This window comes from Salvelinus fontinalis, chromosome 1 (genome assembly GCF_029448725.1).
Source record: "Salvelinus fontinalis isolate EN_2023a chromosome 1, ASM2944872v1, whole genome shotgun sequence".
Lineage (NCBI taxonomy): Eukaryota > Metazoa > Chordata > Actinopteri > Salmoniformes > Salmonidae > Salvelinus > Salvelinus fontinalis.
In genome coordinates, this window is record NC_074665.1 from 84984884 (window position 1) to 85005450 (window position 20567).

Below are 20567 nucleotides of genomic sequence, written 5' to 3' on the forward strand. Positions count from 1 at the left end.
AAAACATTTGCTTGTGAGAAGTCTCGCTTTCTCTTCCATCTCTGGTTTGAGGTTTACGTCACCATTAGGCCAACTCCCAACAGATGGCGTCCTTTCCTACTTGACATTACTAGTCCTTCACAAAGATCCTTCCGCCAACTGGACTCAAGGAAAGCAGAGCCTGGTGCATCAGAGTAGAGTATAGGTCCATCTGTGGGTGAACATTCACCAGACTGGAGTGCATGAATAGATAGACATTTGACTGAGAGGAGGTAGTCTATTACCCATGATGCCATCCAAGGTCCCATACATGAAAGCTTTTTCCCTCTATTTCACTGACATGAATCATGAATGAGCTTTGCTCAGCAATTTCACAGATCAATGATCCATACATGAGGCACTATCTGACTGTCAGTATTTTTGCCTGACAATTGCCAAGTGACTGTGTCCCAAATGACCTTTGGGCCCTGTTCAAAAGTAGTACACTAAATAGGGAATAGGGTGCCATTTGTGACACAGAGGTGTCTTGAGTGAATACACAATCAGTTTGCCACCAACCTCACAACATGTGCTCTATACAGCTGTCAGTCAGGAACTAAGTATCACGACAGCTGACATGTGCTCTATACAGCTGTCAGTCAGGAACTAAGTATCACGACAGCTGATCACAAAGGAGACCTCTGCTGATAAGTTCGCACTTGTGATTGATAAAGAAGTGTTTTTATTACAGTGATTTACATAGACAGCGGAGCTGTGATAAAGGCCATGTACAGTAGTACTGCTGTCTGTCTGTAGGATTATTTGACTGGCATTGGCAGATCAACTCATGGTTTGAATCACAGTGACTCTTGGGGTGCCTAACGTGTCTTATGGGTGCCAGATGTCAATATCTTTGAGGGGGGCCGTATTGATATTTCAATTCTCATGGGGGCCCTGTTTTGATGCCCCCTCTAGCCCCCCTGTAATCCGAACCCTGTACGCAATCATGTGTCAGGGGGAAAGAAAAGGGTCATCCTGTCTATCCTACCGCAGGCAATCGGTTGTGTCAGATATGTCAGGAAGACTGTAATAATAAACCTATGCCATCTTCTACTTCAGACAACACAAAGAAAGCACATTGACCAAATATATTTCCCCAATATCAGATGAATTGACAAATTACCTAGATCTACTTTGAAATGGAGTAGGCCTATAGTGCATGGCTTGGGCTTCAAATCAAATCAAATCTTTGTTGCATGCCCCGAATACAACAGGTGTAGACCTTACAGTGAAATGCTTACTTACAAGCCCATAACCTACAATGCAGTTCAGAAAAAAATGAAAAAAATATAACTAATAATTAAGGAGCAACAATAAAATAACAGTAGCGAGGCTATATACAGGGGGTTCCGGTACAGAGTCAATGTGCGGGGGAACAGGTTAGTCAAGGTAATTTAGGTAATATGTACATGTAGGTAGAGGTAAAGTGACTATGAATGGATAATAAACAGAGAGTCGCAGCAGTGTAAAAATGGGGGGGTGGGGACAATGCAAATAGTCTGGGTAGCCATTTGATTAACTCTTCAAGAGTCTTATGGCTTGGGGGTAGAAGCTGTTAAGCCTTTTTGACCTAGACTTGGCGCTCCGGTATCGCTTGCTGTGCGGTAGCAGAGAGAACAGTCTATGACTAGGGTGGCTGGAGTCCTTGGCAATGTTTTGGACCTTCAATCAATCAATCAATCAAGTTTATTTTATATAGCCCTTCGTACATCAGCTAATATCTCGAAGTGCTGTACAGAGACCCAGCCTAAAACCCCAAACAGCTAGAATGCAGGTGAAGAAGCACGGTGGCTAGGAAAAACTCCCTAGAAAGGCCAAAACCTAGGAAGAAACCTAGAGAGGAACCAGGCTATGAGGGGTGGCCAGTCCTCTTCTGGCTGTGCCGGGTGGAGATTATAACAGAACTATGCCAAGATGTTCAAAATTGTTCATAAGTGACAAGCATGGTCAAATAATAATCATGAATAATTTTCAGTTGGCTTTTCATAGCCGATCATTAAGAGTTGAAAAACAACAGGTCTGGGACAGGTGGCGGTTCCATAACCTCAGGCAGAACAGTTGAAACTGGAATAGGAGCAAGGCCAGGCGGACTGGGGACAGCAAGGAGCCACCACGCCCGGCAGTCCCGACGTATGGTCCTAGGGCTCAGGTCCTCCGAGAGAAAGAAAGAGAGAAGGAGAAAATTAGAGAGAGCCAAGATTTTCAAAATGTTCATAAATGACAAGCATGGTCAAATAATAACCAGGAATAAATCTGTTGGCTTTTCATAGCCGATCATTAAGAGTTGAAAACAGCAGGTCTGGGACAGGTAGGGGTTCCGTAACCGTAGGCAGAACAGTTGAAAATGGAATAGCAGCAAAGCCAGGCGGACTGGGGACAGCAAGGAGTCATCATGCCCGGTAGTCCTGACGTATGGTCCTAGGGCTCAGGTTCTCAGAGAGAGAGAAAGAAAGAGAGAACGAGAGAATTAGAGAGAGCATACTTAAATTCACACAGGACACTGGATAAGACAGGAGAAGTACTCCAGGTATAACCAACTGACCCTAGCCCCCCGACACAAACTACTGCAGCATAAATACTGGAGGCTGAGACAGGAGCGGTCAGGAGACACTGTGGCCCCATCCGATGATACCCCCGGACAGGGCCAAATAGGAAGGATATAACCCCACCCACTTTGCCAAAGCACAGCCCCCGCACCACTAGAGGGATATCTTCAACCACCAACTTACAATCCTGAGACAAGGCCGAGTATAGCCAACAAAGATATCCACCACAGCACAAACCGGGGGGGGGGGGGGGGGGGCGCCAACCCAGACAGGAAGATCACGTCAGTAACTCAACCCACTCAAGTGACGCACCCCTCCTAGGGACGGCATGAAAGAGCACCAGTAAGCCAGTGACTCAGACCCTGTAATAGGGTTAGAGGCACAGAATCCCAGTGGAGAGAGGGGAACCGGCCAGGCAGAGACAGCAAGGGCGGTTCGTTGCTCCAGAGCCTTTCCGTTCACCTTCACACTCCTGGGCCAGACTACACTCAATCGTATGACCTACTGAAGAGATAAGTCTTCAGTAAAGACTTAAAGGTTGAGACCAAGTCTGCGTCTCTCACATGGGTAGGCAGACTGTTCCATAGAAATGGAGATCTACAGGAGAAAGCCCTGCCTCCCGCTGTTTGCTTAGAAATTCTAGGGACAATTAGGAGGCCTGCGTCTTGTGACCGTAGCGTACGTATTGGTATGTACGGCAGGACCAACTCGGAAAGATAGGTAGGAGCAAGCCCATGTAACGCTTTATAGGTTAACAGTAAAACCTTGAAATCAGCCCTTGCCTTAACAGGAAGCCAGTGTAGGGAAGCTAGCACTGGAGTAATATGATCAAATTTCTTGGTTCTAGTCAGGATTCTAGCAGCCGTATTTAGCACTAACTGAAGTTTATTTAGTGCTTTATCCGGATAGCCGGAAAGTAGAGCATTGCAGTAGTCTAACCTAGAAGTAACAAATGCATGGATTAATTTTTCTGCATCATTTTTGGACAGAAAATGTCTGATTTTTGCAATGTTACGTAGATGGAAAAAAGCTGTCCTTGAAACAGTCTTGATATGTTCGTCAAAAGAGAGATCAGGGTCAAGACTAACGCCGAGGTCCTTCACAGTTTTATTTGAGACGACTTTACAACCATCAAGATGAATTGTCAGATTTAACAGAAGATCTCTTTGTTTCTTGGGACCTAGAACAAGCATCTCTGTTTTGTCCAAGTTTAAAAGTAGAAAGTTTTCAGCCATCCACTTCCTTATGTCTGAAACACAGGCTTCTAGCGAGGGCAATTTTGGGGCTTCACCATGTTTCATTGAAATGTACAGCTGTGTGTCATCCGCATAGCAGTGAAAGTTAACATTATGTTTTCGAATAACATCTCCAAGAGGTAAAATATATAGTGAAAACAATAGTGGTCCTAAAACGGAACCTTGAGGAACACCGAAATGCACAGTTGATTTGTCAGAGGACAAACCATTCACAGAGACAAACTGATATCTTTCCGACAGGTAAGATCTAAACCAGGCCAGAACTGGTCCGTGTAGACCAATTTGGGTTTCCAGTCTCTCCAAAAGAATGTGGTGATCGATGGTGTCAAAGGCAGCACTAAGGTCTAGTAGCACGAGGACAGATGCAGAGCCTCGGTCTGACGCCATTAAAAGGTCATTTACCACCTTCACAAGTGCAGTCTCAGTGCTATGATGGGGTCTAAAACCAGACTGAAGCATTTCGTATACATTGTTTGTCTTCAGAAAGGCAGTGGGTTGCCGTGCAACAGCTTTTTCTAAAATTTTTGAGAGGAATGGAACATTCGATATAGGCCGATAGTTTTTTATATTTTCCCGGTCAAGGTTTGGCTTTTTCAAGAGAGGCTTTATCACTGCCACTTTTAGTGAGTTTGGTACACATCCGGTGGATAGAGAGCTGTTTATTATGTTCAACATAGGAGGGCCAAGCACAGGAAGCAGCTCTTTCAGCAGTTTAGTAGGAATAGGATCCAGTATGCAGCTTGAAGGTTTAGAGGCCATGATCATTTTCATCATTGTGTCAAGAGATATAGTACTAAAACACTTAAGTGTCTCTCCCGATCCCAGGTCCTGGCAGAGCTGTGCAGATCCAGGACAGCTAAGCCCTGGAGGAATACGCAGATTCAAAGAGGAGTCCGTAATTTGCTTTCTAATGGTCATGATCTTTTCCTCAAAGAAGTTCATGAATTTATTACTGCTGAAGTGAAAGCCATCCTCTCTTGGGGAATGCTGCTTTTTAGTTAGCTTTGCAACAGTATCAAAAATAAATTTTGGATTGTTCTTATTTTCCTCGATTAAGTTGGAAAAGTAGGATGATCGAGCAGCAGTGAGGGCTCTTCGGTACTGCACGGTACTGTCTTTCCAAGCTAGTCTGAAGACTTCCAGTTTGGTGTGGCGCCATTTCCGTTCCAATTTCCTGGAAGCTTGCTTCAAAGCTCGGGTATTTTCTGTATACCAGGGAGCTAGTTTCTTATGACAAATGTTTTTCGTTTTTAGGGGTGCAACTGCATCTAGGGTATTGCACAAGGTTAAATTGAGTTCCTCGGTTAAGTGGTTAACTGATTTTTGTCCTCTGACGTCCTTGGGTAGGCAGAAGGAGTCTGGAAGGGCATCAAGGAATTTTTGTGTTGTCTGAGAATTTATAGCACGACTTTTGATGCTCCTTGGTTGGGGTCTGAGCAGATTATTTGTTGAGATTGCAAACGTAATAAAATGGTGGTCCGATAGTCCAGGATTATGTGGAAAAACATTAAGATCTACAACATTTATTCTATGGGACAAAACTAGGTCCAGAGTATGACTGTGGCAGTGAGTAGGTCCAGAGACATGTTGGACAAAACCCACTGAGTCGATGATGGCTCCGAAAGACTTTTGGAGTGGGTCTGTGGACTTCTCCATATGAATATTAAAATCACCAAAAATTTGAATATGATCTGCTATGACTACAAGGTCTGATAGGAACTCAGGGAACTCAGAGAGGAACACTGTATATGGCCCAGGAGGCCTGTAAACAGTAGCTATAAAAAGTGATTGAGTAGGCTGCATGACTAGAAGCTCAAAAGACGAAAGCAAATTTCAATTTACAAAAAATGACGTTATCGTAAATGTTAGCAACACCTCCGCCTTTGCGGGATGCACGGGGGATATGGTCACTAGTGTAACCAGGAGGTGAGGCCTCATTTAACACAGTAAATTCATCAGGCTTAAGCCATGTTTCAGTCAGGCCAATCACATCAAGATTATTATCAGTGATTAGTTCATTGACTATGACTGCCTTTGAAGTGAGGGATCTAACATTAAGTAACCCTATTTTGAGATGTGAGGTATCATGATCTCTTTCAATAATGGCAGGAATGGAGGAGGTCTTTATCCTAATAAGATTGCTAAGGCGAACACCGCCATGTTTAGTTTTGCCCAACCTAGGTCGAGGCACAGACACAGTCTCAATGGGTATGGGTATGGCTGAGCTGACTACACTGACTGTGCTATTGGCAGACTCCACTAAGCTGGAAGGTTGGCTAACAGCCTGCTGCCTGGCCTGCACCCCATTTCATTGTGGGGCTAAAGGAGTTAGAGCCCTATCTATGTTGGTAGATAAGATGAGAGCACCTTCCTCTGACACTCCCTGGTATAGAGGTCCTGGATGGCAGGAAGCTTGGCCCCAGTGACATACTCGGCCGTACGCACTAGCCTCTGTACTGCCTTGCCAGGCGGTGATGCAACCAGTCAGGATGTTCTCGATGGTGCAGCTGTAGAGCTTTTTGAGGATCCATACCAGATCTATTCAGTCTCCTGAGGGGCAATAGGCATTGTCGTGTCCTCTTCACAACTGTTTTGGTGTGTTTGGACCATGATAGTTTGTTGGTGATGTGGACACCAAGGAACTTGAAGCTCTCAACCTGCTCCACTACAGCCCTGTCGATGAAAATGGGGGCGTGCTCGGTCCTCCTTTTTCTGTAGTCCACAATAATCTCCTTTGTATTCATCACGTTGAGGGAGAGACAGTTATTCTGGCATCACTGCCAGGTGTCTGACCTTGTCCCTATAGGCATTAACCATATAGGCATATAGCCCATGGCTTGGGCTTCATTAACCATATAGCCAGATCCAGATAGCTGATGTCCTGAAAGAGCTGCAAAACCTGGACCCGTACAAATCAGCTGGGCTAGACAATCTGGACCCTCTCTTTCTAAAATTATCTGCCGCCCTTGTTGCGACTCCTGTTACTAGTTTGTTCAACCTCTCTTTCGTATCGTCCGAGATTCCTAAAGATTGCAACGCTGCCGCGGTCATCCCCCTCTTCAAAGGGGGTGACACTAGACCCAAACTGTTACAGACCTATATCCATCCTGCCCTGCCTTTCCAAAGTATTTGAAAGCCAAGTTAATAAACAGATCACTGACCATTTTGAATCCCACCATACCTTCTCCGCTGTGCAATCCGGTTTCCGAGCTGGTCACGGGTACAGCTCAGCCACGCTCAATGTACTAAATGATATCATAGCCGCCATCGATAAAAGACAGTACTGTGCAGCCGTCTTCATCGACCTGGCCAAGGCTTTCGACTCTGTCAATCCCCGCATTCTTATCGGCAGACTCAACAGCCTTGGTTTCTCTAATGACTGCCTCGCCTGGTTCACCAACTACTTTTCAGATAGAGTTCAGTGTGTCAAATCGGAGAGCCTGTTGTCCGGACCTCTGGCAGTCTCTATGGGGGTACCACAGGGTTCAATTCTTGGACCGACTCTTTTCTCTGTATATATCAATGATGTCGCTCTTGCTGCGGGTGATTCCTTGATCCACCTCTATGCAAACGACACCATTCTGTATACATCTGGCTCTTCTTTGGACACTCCAAACGAGCTTCAATGCCATACAACACTCCTTCCGTGGCCTCCAACTGCTCTTAAACGCTAGTAAAACTAAGTGCATGCTTTTCAAACGATCACTGACCGCACCCGCCCACTTGACTAGCATCACTTCTCTGGACGGTTCTGACTTAGAATAGGTGGACAACTACAAATACCTAGGTGTCTGGCTAGACTGTAAACTCTCCTTCCAGACTCATATTAAGTATCTCCAATCCAAAATTGAATCTAGAATCGGCTTCCTAGTTTGCAACAAAGCCTCCTTCACTCACGCTGCCAAACATATCCTCGTAAAACTGACTATCCTACCGATCCTCGACGATGTCATTTACAAAATAGCCTCCAACACTCTACTCAGCAAACTGGATGCAGTCTATCACAGTGCCATCCGTTTTGTCAGCAAAGCCTCATATACCACTGCGACCTGTATGCTCTCGTCGCCAGACCCACTGGCTCCAGGTCATCTATAAGTCTTTGTTAGGTGAAGCTCAGCCTTATCTCAGCTCACTGGTCACCATAACACCCACCCGTAGCACACGCTTCAGCAGGTATATCTCACTGGTCATCCCCAAAGCCAACACGTCCTTTGGCCGCCTTTCCTTCCAGTTCTCTGCTGCCAATGACTGGAACGAATTGCAAAAATCGCTGAAGTTGGAGACTTATATCTCCCTCACTAACTTTAAGCATCAGCTATCTGAGCAGCTCACCAATCGCTGCAGCTGTATTCAGCCTATCTGTAAATAGCCCATCCAACTACCTACCTCATCCCCATATTGTTTTTATTTACTCTTTTTTGCACACCAGGATTTCTACTTGCACATCATCATCTGCACATCTATCACTTCAGTGTTAATTTGCTAAATTGTAATTACCTCACTACTATAGCCTATATATTGCCTTACCTCCTTACTCCATTTGCGCACTCTATATTGATTTTTTTTCTATTGTTGACTGTACTTTTGTTTATCCCATTTATGTAACTCTATGTTGTTGTTTTTTGTCGCAATGCTTTGCTTTATCTTGGTCAGGTCGCAGTTGTAAATGAGAACTTGTTCTCAACTGGCCTACCTGGTTAAATAAAGGTAAAAAAATAAATATATATATAGGCCTATAGCCCATGGCTTGGGCTTCATTAACCAAATATAGGCCTATAGACCATGGCTTGGGATTCATTAACCATATTGACCTACAGACCATGGCTTGGGATTTATTAACCATATTGACCATGGCTTGGTATTCATTAATCATATATAATCCTATAGACCATGGCTTGGGCTTCATTAACCATATAGGCCTTTGTTCTTCAGTCCTATTGTGGGCTACTAGCCCCCCCCCCCGCACAGGACACAGGCTTTTACGTTTCAATAAACTGTTCTGTACAGGAGACCCACGGGGTGTGCAGGGTTTGGTTCCAGACCAGTACTAACACACAGGTAATCGTGATGATTAGGCTACAGTAGGCTAATAATAGCAATAGTTCAGAAGGTAGTGAGTCCATAATAGCCTTTCTTGTTTCATTCTCAGTCAGTCAATTTCAGACACACATTCCTATTTGCAGTGGCAGGAAAAAACGGCCTACTTCGATGTGCTATTGGTGGATAGTCTTCCCATGTGATGTTCTTGTTGTCGGACGGTCGCTGTGTGCTAATGGCTCCTCCTGCATCAGTGATACGGAGCTGAGCAAGGGTTGCAGGGGCAACGCAAAAATATATATTTTTCTCGAGCCGCAGGAAAGGGTGACTTATTGCGCAATGTTTAAGAAAAAAACACTTTAGATTGCGTGCTTAGACGTCGTTCCAACTATAGAGAAGGGTTTGATTTATTTTATTCTAAACACCGCAAATGAACTCCGTCAGAGCAACCAGCAGAAGACCCAGGCGAGTGTCGAGGCCGCGCCCGGTACAGCCGGAAAGGAACAACCAGGAAAGAGGTAATGCATATAACGTCACCGCTAAGCTAACTGGGCGCATTTTAAACCATTTCAGAAATACGTTGTTTCGGTTATTTGTTGACTCAAATTAAACGTTTGAATATAGCTATGTGGCTTTTACAAAATTAGGGTTGAAAACGTCTTTCCCGTTTGATGGAGACGGTAGGAAACGCCGAGGCTTCTTGTTCTGTCGACAATCTCTTAGGCCGCGCTTTGTTTGGCTTGGTTTGTTCCTAGACCTTAGCGAATCCTTGCTGATCTTGACTATACTACAGGTCGTAGAAGAATGCCAGCTAACTAGCTAGATTGCTCAAACGCACCAACGACTATAATAACTCGTCTAATAATGGTTAGCCCACGAGTTTGTCATGAGGTTGTTTTTTCTATTTTTTTGGTAGTCTCGCTAGTGTTTATTGGCATGTAAAAGTTAGCCAGCTGGCTAGTACGCTAACGTAACAAGAAAATTGGCAACCCATGATGACGTTATCAGTAGACAACTAGCCAGGAACTACGCCTTTGTTTGAATAGCTCTTAGGAAATTATCAAAGTGCACATTTACATACAATGATTGTTAAATTAGCACATTGGCGGCACATTTGTTTCTTTTAATTACGCCTTCCCTGTTAACTTAACCAAAGTTGCGTTTGGTCTGGAGACGAGTTGTGGTTGTGTTGGCTAACTAATATTAACGTTAGCTAAAGCAGTTAGGTAGTTGGCTATCTAGTCACATCAAATTGTAGAGAATACTATTGGTTATTATATTCAGCATGGATAGTTCAATTAACTACATAGTAGCTGAATACATCACGTTTAGTTGTGGTTAACGTTCCTCTCGCAAACTAAATTAGGCAGTTAGCTAAATTAGCTTGACGCATCTAAATTTGCTAGCTAGTTTATCCATTTTGTCTATGTGCGGTGTCTCACTACGGTAAATCACCAAGGTCTGGCTGTGTTGGGATTGACATCTGACGGGCAGACACCCATCAGCGTTGTGTCCCGAAGCGCACAGTGGGTTAGCAATGTGGTAACCAGGCATTCTTTCGAAAGATACATTGTTTACCTTTGAAATGTTATGTTATGTGCGATAATCTAAAAAAAATAGGCTCACTACCGGTACTTTGCCAGCTGATGTTTAGACAAAGATGACTAATTTCTAAATGCAGGGGAATTTCACCTGAAGGGACCAACCGTCACGTCAGCAGAGCTTTTTGTGAGTGCTAACTTTAGATGATTCAGTTGGCTTGATAAAACTAGGTTTACAACAGTCAATTTGCCAGCTACGTTATTGTAATGACTATAAATTAACGTGACTAACTAACTTGTTGAATAAGTGACAGATAGCCAGCACTAGTAGTACAGGATAGACCAAGCCATACAAATAACGTTAGCTGAGGCAGCTTCAACATAGTCAAGGCAGCTGTTCAAATGGTGATCTGAGGCCTCTTTGAATTGAAGAGGTGCATGTAACTTTTGCTAGCGAGGCTATATTGGCTGCGTTTACACAGACAGCCCAATTCTGATATTTTGGGCAATTCTGAATTAGTCCATCTGCAGACCCTTACTACATGCCACACCCACTACATGCTGCGGACACTGCCATTAACGACTGCTAGCTAGGACACCGGCACACAGTGTCCTTCGCCAACGCCTGTGGAACACTGCTTTCCCAGTTAATTGAATGTTACGGTAAGGGTAGTTGGGTTGGCTAAACTAGCTAGCTACTTTTGCGCGCCATAAAGTTATGAGCTCGGGAGGCGAAGGACACAGTGTACCAGTGTCCTTGCTAGTTAGCTACTTACCGTACTGTTAACAGAACTGCCGGAAAGCAGTACATGTCGGCGTGGACAAAGGACACTACCTAGTGTAACGGATGTGAAATGGCTAGCTAGTTAGCGGGTACGCGCTAGTAGCGTTTCAATCAGTTACGTCACTTGCTCTGAAACCTATTAGTAGTGTTGCCCCTTGCTCTGCAAGGGCCGTGGCTTTTGTGGAGCGATGGGTAACGACGCTTCGTGGGTGACTTGTTGATGTGTGCAGAAGGTCCCTGGTTCGCGCCCGTGTCGGGGCGAGGGGACGATTTACAGTTATACTAGCAGCCTTCTCCTGTGGTTATTTTTTTGTTGTTGGGGGGGGCTGTTGGCATCCTATGTTGCTGCATTACCGCCATTTATTGTGCTGGAGTGTGGAGCAGAGACAGCGTTAGTAGCCTCAATAGCAGTGGCCACAGCATGTAGTAACCACAGTCTACAGATATGTTATTGCAATTATTAGCTAAATAGCTGCTCTAATTGGTAAAAATATACCTCCAATTGTTAGAAAACATTTTCTCCTAATTAGTTATGCTGCGTTTAGACAGGCAGACAATTCTAAGATTTTTCCCACTAATTGTTTTTTTGACCAATCACATCAGAGATCCGTTCAACAAGGGAAATAGTTAGTGAACTTTGCCTAACATTAGCGAACATATTCCATTTGTTTTGTGTTAGCCGCGACAGTTTGAAAACGTTTGCGAACAGTCTGAGAAGGTAGTATGTGGCAAATGGAAGTGTCTGCTTTGGGTCTAAACTGCCGCTAAAAATAGTCAAGTGCCCATGGAGACTTTCAACTGTATTTAGTAGGAATCGCCAAGTCATTTTCAGTTTGAATATTTTTGCTAAAAAAAGCCAGTAATCCTTACAAAAAGTAGTTTGTTTTTTCACTAATATTTTGGAATGTGTATTCAAATCGTTCAACTGAAATTGTTACTCTGGCAAAATGTTCACCGCAAACAAGCCTTGTTAAACTCGCCTCAGATCTTTTCACATCAGATCTTTTTCAAAACTGAAAAAACAATGAGTAAAATAAAGATCTGAATTTGGCTGCTGTCTAAATGCAGTCTTAGGGAAACATATGAAGTTGAATAAGAATGTTTGCGACTGGCATTTGTGACCTGGGCTCGGTCTACTTCAGATATGGAAGGGCATACACTAGAATAGAGATTAGCCCTAGGCTTCATTTACAGATTACAGGCCTACATATAGACATTTGCATTCTTCATCGGCCTGAAACACTGTTTTGTTTTTGTTACTACCACCTCTTAAACTGTTTCCAATCCATGTATCTGGTATTCAATTATATTAGATCTTCCTTTACTTTTGTACCCTAAAAACCTGAAATGTAATTTAGCTGATGTTGGCAAAATCATAAATGCGCCTCTGTTGCCAATTTCCATTGATCTGTTGGATGATTAACTAGTGGGGCACAGGAACCATGACAGGAACAATGCAGCTTAACCCTGGCTGTCTTTAGTAAGTGAACCCAGCTTCTTCTTATCAAGGTCTTTATTCTGTCTACTCCCCACCACCCCCAGGATCCCACCTCTAGTCTTGGTTTGTTCCCCAGTAATGATACATTGTTGATGCTAAAACAAAGGTGGAGCACAACCCGACACACTACGTGTCCTTAGTAGGGCTGACCCCATTTAGTCGACTGGTCGATTGTTTAGTCGATAGGCTGTTAGTCGACCGAGATGTCTTTAGTTGAGCAGTCGCAATTTTTTCGTGGTGCACAAGACACCCATCTGATTTGCGCCTTACTCAGTGGACTAATCCATTGCAGAGGCCACAGGGATGGCACAGTCCATCACATTAATACATGTGATACTGACATTTTATGTGGTTATATTATTTAATAATGATGGTGCAATGCTAATAAATATATTATAATTTTATAACATGGGCTTTCCACCGCGTTCGATATGGTTGCTGTCCACGGTTCTGAGACGTAATCTTCAGTGCGGTGTAGAATTGGCACCTTTTCCAATGTTGCTATGTGCATAATAGCAAAATGAACCAGCATATTGGGATTGAGAACATTGCGGCGGAGGCAGTAGCAGCAGAGACGAGGAAAAAGTCCTTGCCTTAAGCCCTATTCTGACAGGATTAGTTTTACTGGCACAAGACACCACAACTGTAATTTTGTCCCGCCTGAATCTGCCATGTCAATCATATGTACTTTGCAGAAGAGTTACAAATCCAGCCAGAATAATCAACTGTTTTTTGGCAAACTCCAGGGTCCTCTGATAATACTAGTCCCATGCGAATCAATATCCCAGTATTTTGAGATAAATGTCTGAGTTTGACAGGTGTTGCTTGTGGTTTGAGCAAGAAAACTAACTGATTGGACACATTGAACGAAGTGTTGCTCATAGCCTATATATGAATGCCTACATGTATTAACTTTCACAGTGAATGCTTTTGTTCATATGTTTTGTGTGTATTAATTGAATATTGGCAAATGCATCAGTAAAAAATATTGCGCATATTTAATGTAACCTTTGCTGTAAATGGATCACAAAGCAGCATACAACTGCCTAAACATTTGGAAGTGGAAAGTTCACTTTCGCATCCACAGCCTTAAAACTAATTGTAAGTGCAAGTGCACTGTTTAGTTCACATCTGAAGGCTGGGGGGCATTTAGGACGTCTTCTGCGGATGTCTAAAATATCCTAATATTTATGATCATACTTCCTCAGTTCAAATATTATGGTGACACTATACCAAAGATGGTTTGGTATGGTTTAGAAACTTGGGAATCAAGCTCTAATTATCAATGTAGCCCAGTTATCGCCTGGGCTCAATTTATTAAAAGAAGAGAACAGAAAGAGAAAGAGCAGGGGGCAGTTTGGAAAAATCCGAATCACGTCCGAGTCATCTTCTGGAATAACGGACATTATGGGGTAATAATTACATAACCAACATTCTCTAGTATTACTTGTCCTATGCGACTAGGGCTTAGCTTAGTTGTATAAGAAAATTGAGGATCGAGCAAACCCCAACTTGATTAGGTCTATAAATCAATAGCCTAACTGTTTAAATGTGTCTGGCTTTATGTCATCCATATACAGTGCATTTTCATCAGTATTCAGACCCTTTACTCAGTACTTTGTTGAAGCACCTTTGGCAGCGATTACAGCCTTGAGTCTTCTTGGGTATGACTACAAGCTTGGAACACCTGTATTTGGGGAGTTTCTCCCATTTTTCTCTGCAGATCCTCTCAAGCTCTGTCAGTTTGGATGGGGAGCGTCGCTGCACAGCTATTGTCAGGTTTCTCCAGAGATGTTCGATGGGGTTCAAGTTTAGGGTCTGGTTGGCCACTCGAGGACATTCAGAGACTTCTCCCCAAGCCACTCCTGCGTTGTCTTGGCTGTGTGCTTAGGGTCGTTGACCTGTTGGAAGGTGAACCTTTGTCCCAGTCGGAGGTCCTGAGCGCTCTGGAGCAGGGTTTGATCAAGGATCTCTCTACTTTGCTCTGTTAATCTTTCCCTCGATCCTGACTAGTCTCCCAGTCCCTGCTGCTGAAAAACATCCCCACAGCATGATGCTGCCACTATCATGCTTCACTGTATGGATAGGTTACCATGGTAATGCAACTCAAGTCATGTGAGATTGAGTCTAATAGCTGCGTTGTCTTCTCTTTCCTAGCAGTTGAAACTCAAAAGTTGAAAACAACCTAGCTCGTGAACAAAACTATGTAAATAGTTAAACACAAGGACAGTCTCACTTTAGTTTGAAGTAAATTAGACCAACTTTTCTGCCTGTGCAGAGCGCTTCCAAAAACAAACCTTTAACTCCGCTCTTCACTTGCGCACAGTCCCTAACCAGGCAGTGTTGCAGCTCAAAGTGGGATAGGCTGTATAGGATTCATAGTTCTTTGACTTTGCGCAAATCATTTACCAGCTATGAAACATAATGGCAGAAATACTTTGTAAAATAAATGCTCCAATGGTTTTCAATGTGATCATACTTTACTATTTTTATTAACGAATACAAGTGAAGTGCTCACTCTGTGGCATCCTGACCAACCGCCAAAGAGCTGGAGAAATAGACATCTTATCCGCCAATGCCAAAATCTACCCGCAGGTGGCGGGTGTCAATTTTAGGCCCTGCGTGCAACTATAGTTTTCCTCAACAGAAAATACACTAGTGCAACACATTTGGCAGAAAATAACTTCATTTTCATCATATTTCTAATGTTAACCATAGAATGTAGCCAGCTACATTTCCTAATGTTATTATTGAAGTTAATCTGGCATTTTACCAGACCAAAGTATGCTACACTGAGAAAAGTATCTACACATCAGTCAGAGTGCTGTCTGCTGCTAGAATGCCAGTTCGTGAATTCTCATCCAAGTGGAGAAGTGCAACTGAAGCACAAAATGAGTCTGATGCCAACTAGAAATTACAATAATAAGCATTTTTAGATCTGCGTGTACAAAACGCAGCAAGATATTTCTTAAGCGGTCTATCTTTTTTCTTTGAGAAAACAAAGAATTGTGCGTTAACGCGACCCTGTAGAACACTGCTGTGCATACGCCTATACGCTTTGGACTATCATGGACACTAGAAGGCTCTGTGCATCATTGCTAGAAGGCTGAACTTTAATCTGTTGTATTTCTCCCAACTTTTGTCATAGTCTGCTGATTCCTGAGGGAATGAATCCTGTCTCAATGATTTATATAAACATCATATATATATATATATATATATATGCATACATACATACACTCAGTTTATCAGTGACACCCCTCTAGTACTGGGCCGGGGGCCTCCTTTTTCTACAGAACAGCCTGAATTCTCTGGGGCATGGAAACATTACTCCAATGGTATCAAGGAACCTAACGTGTGCCAGAAACTTGCCCCACACCATTACACCATTGACACCAGGTAGGAGGGGACTATGGCCTCATGCTACTTACGCTAAGTCAGACCATGCGCCATTTTCCCACTCCTTAATTGTCCAGTGGCGTGATCGCGTGCCCACTGGAGCTGCTTCTTCTTGTTTTTATCTGATTGGAGTGGAGCCCGGGGTGGTCGTCTGCTGTAATGGCTCATCCGTGACGAGAACTAATAAGTTGTGTTCCGAGATGCCGTTCTGCACGCCGTTATTTGCCTGTTTGAGGCCCACCTGTTAGCTTGCACGATCCTTGCCATTTTCCTTTCTCCTCAACAAGCTGTTTTGCCCCACCACGCTGCTGACTGGATGTTTGTTTGTTTGTCGCACCATTCTCGGTAAACCCTAGACACTCATGCGTGAAAAGCCCAGGAGGCCGGCCGTTTCTGAGTTACTGGAACCGGCGTGCCTGGCACCGATGATAATACCACGCTCAAAGTCGTTTAGATCGCTCGTTTTGCCCATTACGTTCAATCGAACAGTAACTGAATGCCTGTCTGCCTGCTTTATGTAGCAAACCACGGCCACGTGACTGTCTGTAGGTGCAAACCATTTTCTTGAACAGGTGTACCTAATAAACTGTCAGCAGTGTATATTGGCCCAGAGCCATATATATCTATCTATATGCCTCTTGATAGGCCTATCATGTGATTTAGCCTATGTGTGTCTATAGTTAGGCTTGATACAAAATGACAGGCCCTGTGAAACCTTCCCTGTCTGTGTGACACTGTACACATACATAGACGTTCTGACCCTGATGTGCTGAGTGGTAGCCTAGTTCACTAAGCCAGCTGCTTTGCCATATCTTGTTTGTACAACTGACCGTTAAGGTTATTATCATTGTCATGTTGTGAATCGTTTGTACCATGTCTTCCGGGCATAAGACGTGGCTTTTTCAGACCTGCTGCATCTGAAACTACGATGTGGTTTTGATGATGTAATAGTCTTTGGACCAAGTGAAGGTCACGGATTAGAAGTTTAGTAGTGGGAAGGACTGGTCTGGAATCATTGCTGTTCTTGATTTTTTTCCCCGTTGCCATTAGCCTACGCCCCCAAACAACTCTTAACTCTTTATTGCTGATCGGCCTGCTCCTGTTCGTCAGGCCTGGAATCTGATCTCTTCTTAGAGTTCAATAGTCATGAACAGGGCCCAAATTAACTTTTTTGTTATATTCAACCACGGTGGCAGGTAGATGAGGAGAAAATCTATCAGCCATTCAGATTGTTTACCAGCCAAAATAATTTCCCCCATAATTACATAAACTGATGACCATGCTTTGTATTGTTTCCAGAACAAGAAATGTATTAGTAAGAAGTAATGTGGCATATTGCTCAATTTCATTTGTTATTTTAACCAAAATATCAGATGAGAAAAAATGTTCAGCAGCTCCTTTAAAGGCGGGAGGTTACCGTGATAATGTGGCCACGAGGTGTGAGTGAGAATGTGACTTAGTAGTAGACAGCTTCTCTTCGACATCAGTGGAAGCAGCACATTCAAACTAACATTAAACAAAACAATGTAAATAGCCAAGAAACATGCACAAAAAACAGCCACAACAATGACATTTTGCTGACTTGAGTAAATTAGACCAACGTTCATGCCTGTTTATGCCTCCAAAAATGAATCAATCAGCGCTTCACTCAGTACGCAAAGCTGTTGCTGCGCAAGGTGGATTGTAGGATATGTATTTATTTGTGCTATAAGCAGCTATGAAACAAAACAGTAGAAATACTTTGAAAACAGCTACTTCAGCGTTTTTCTGCTAGAAATCGCAACTCGCACATATGCCCATACTTGACTATTCACAAATGCGAATGTAATGCTTGCACTGTAGAGCCCTGCAAATTGACCACATGCCAACGTGGCTGGTGAAGTAGACATTCTTACCCGCCAATACCTAAAACCTACCCGCACTTGTCGGGTGTTAATTTTATGCCCTGGTCATGAAGCTGCTGCTTGCAAAGACATGATAGGATAGAGGCTGGTTTTGTTGTTGCTACCCTCTAGGGAGATCTTTGTAACTCATTTAAGTATATTTAGTCCGTGGCATGCAATATTCTGAAAGGCCTCTCAGCCGTGTGTAATTTGTGTAGTTTGTTTCCCAGACACACCAAGCTCCGCCCTCTGTCACTCGAGCAGTGGTTCTTCCTCACTTTTATATTCACGAGAAGTTTCAATGCTGTTCCGTTAGGTCAAATGCAGTCAACAGATTGTTCCAAACAAGAACAATGCGTCTTTCCACTTACTATAAATTGTTATATTTCCATGATTCCAACAGTTCACCCAAGTGTTTTGATCTATTTTGCAAGTCAAATCACAATCTTTGGTTAAACAAATTATAATAATGCTATTGGATTTTTTTGGCCCATATCGTGCTGAAGAGATTGAAGACCACAGTGGTTTAGTTAGTGGGAAATGACTACAGTTAAAGGGGAGGATAGCCAATGCTATCACATGTTAAAGGGGAGATTAGACTGGAGAATTAGAATTAGTGAGAAGGCTTTTTTCCCCCTTCAAGTAATTCTATGATCAGCACACACCACCATCCATGTGTCTCTGGTCATGCTATCCTGGTCCCCTGGGTTCTATCACCTGCTCTGTTCAGCACAACTGTTGATACTCAATAGACTGGGTCACGTTCAGTTGGCATGACATGTCCTATGAGAACACGAAGGGGAGGAGGGGTTCACGATAGTCAATGGTTTCACACAGACAGATTCATGAAAGTCACCATCGCAAGTAATAAACCATGCAAGTGATATTTTCTATTGGTTACTTTTGTTAGGTAGCCTAAACAGGTAGGCTGCTAGCATTGTGATCACTGGTCTGTGAATGAAGCCAGATGGTAAAACGTCAGTTTCATGCATATTTTGTATTTTTGTATGTACACTACCGTTCAAAAGTTTCGGGTCACTTAGAAATGTCCTTGTTTTTGAAAGAAAATCACATTTTCAGAAATACAGTGTAGACATTGTTAATGTTGTATATGACTATTGTAGCTGGAAATGGCCAAATTTTATTTTTAATGGAGTATCTACATAGGTGTACAGAGGCCCATTATCAACAACCATCATTCCTGTGTTCCAATTGCACGTTGTGATAGCTAATCCACGTTTATCATTTTAAAAGGCTAATTTATCGTTAGAAAAGCCTTTTGCAAATATGTTAGCACAGCTGAAAACTGTTGTGCTCATTAAAGCAGCAATGAAACTGTCCTTCTTTAGACTAGTTGAGTATCTGACGCATCAGCATTTTTGGGTTCGGTTACAGGCTCAAAATGGCCAGAAACAAAGACCTTTCTTCTGAAACTCGTCAGTCTATTCCATGTGAGAAATTGCCAAGAAACTGAAGATCTCGAACAACGCTCTGTAATACTCCCTTCACAGAACAGCGCAAACTGGCTCTAACCAGAATAGAAAGAGGAGTGGGAGGCCCCGGTGCACAACTGAGCAAGAAGAGAAGTACATTAGAGTGTCTAGTTTGAGAAACAGACGCCTCGAAAGTCCTCAACTGGCAGCTTCATTAAATAGTACCCCCAAAACACCAGTCTCAACGTCAACAGTGAGGAGGCAACTCTGGGATGCTGGCCTTCTAGGCAGAGTTGCAAAGAACAAGCCATATCTCAGACTGGCCAATGAAAAGATTAAGATGGGCAAAAGAACACACACTGGACAGAGGAACTCTGCCTAGAAGGCCAGCATCCCAGAGTCGCCTCTTCACTGTTGACGTTGAGACTAGTGTTTTGCGGGTACTATTTAATGCTTTGAATGGGAACTCAAGTGCCATCAGGCGCAGGGAAGTCAAATTACTCACTGCTTCACGTATGGATCCACAGTAGGGACTCCTAGCTTGACTGCAGAGGAATGGAATGTGGCCAAATACTCTGCTGTCAGTCATAGAGATCTGAGAAGCAGGACGACTTATAGAACTCCTCTGTTAAAGATCTTTGAGCTGTGCAAAGGAACTGTGGCTTGCTGCATTGCAGCCGTAATCTGGCATTTCTACTAGTCATCGCCTATGCAGAGTTCTCAGGACTAGCTTCCATTTTATTCCAGCCATGTCCTCTTATTTACCTGTTCTCTTTTATAAACAAGGCTACTTCACATTGTCACAGGAAACATTTTGTTGTATTGAATTGACTGAATGGTTTGCTATCATCATGTCATTGTTATGGCTGTTTTTGTGTGTGTGTTGCAGTCAGTGGCGTTTTAAGATGAGGGACAATGATAAAAATGCTTCATGAGGATGGCCTTATTTCTATCACAGCATATTGGTTGACTGTCATTCATATTCCCTTCACCTAGCTTAATAAAACATCACTAGGTTTAGGCCTACTACTTGATACACACATTTTCCCTGTACCCGTCTTTAGGTTGCTACATTCTAGCCTATGAATGAAAGTTTACAAGGTTGAGACATTTTTGTAATCATGGTGACAGTTTCACATTCAATACCGCTTTGCACAATCTTGCTTGCATCT

General features: G+C 43.2%; 1 protein-coding gene and 1 long non-coding RNA gene across 4 annotated transcripts in view; one reads left to right on the forward strand and one right to left on the reverse strand.

The window, feature by feature from the left end:
* Positions 1-666: 666 nt before the first annotated feature.
* Positions 667-7091, reverse strand: LOC129862925 (uncharacterized). The gene is made up of 2 exons (XR_008760851.1): positions 7002-7091; positions 667-2450 (listed from the first exon to the last, which is right to left on the reverse strand). It is a non-coding gene; the product is annotated as an uncharacterized LOC129862925 (long non-coding RNA).
* Positions 7092-9285: 2194 nt separating this feature from the next.
* The window catches only part of LOC129862874 (F-box only protein 11), a 43967-nt gene continuing 32685 nt past the window's right edge, over positions 9286-20567 (forward strand). For all 3 annotated transcript variants that reach the window (XR_008760843.1, XM_055934941.1, XM_055934950.1), the window contains exon 1: positions 9286-9375. Coding sequence is in view for 2 of the 3 variants with exons in the window: in XM_055934941.1 (XP_055790916.1) it covers positions 9288-9375 (88 nt within the window). In the remaining variant the exon portion in view is untranslated. The remainder of the gene's footprint in view (positions 9376-20567) is intronic.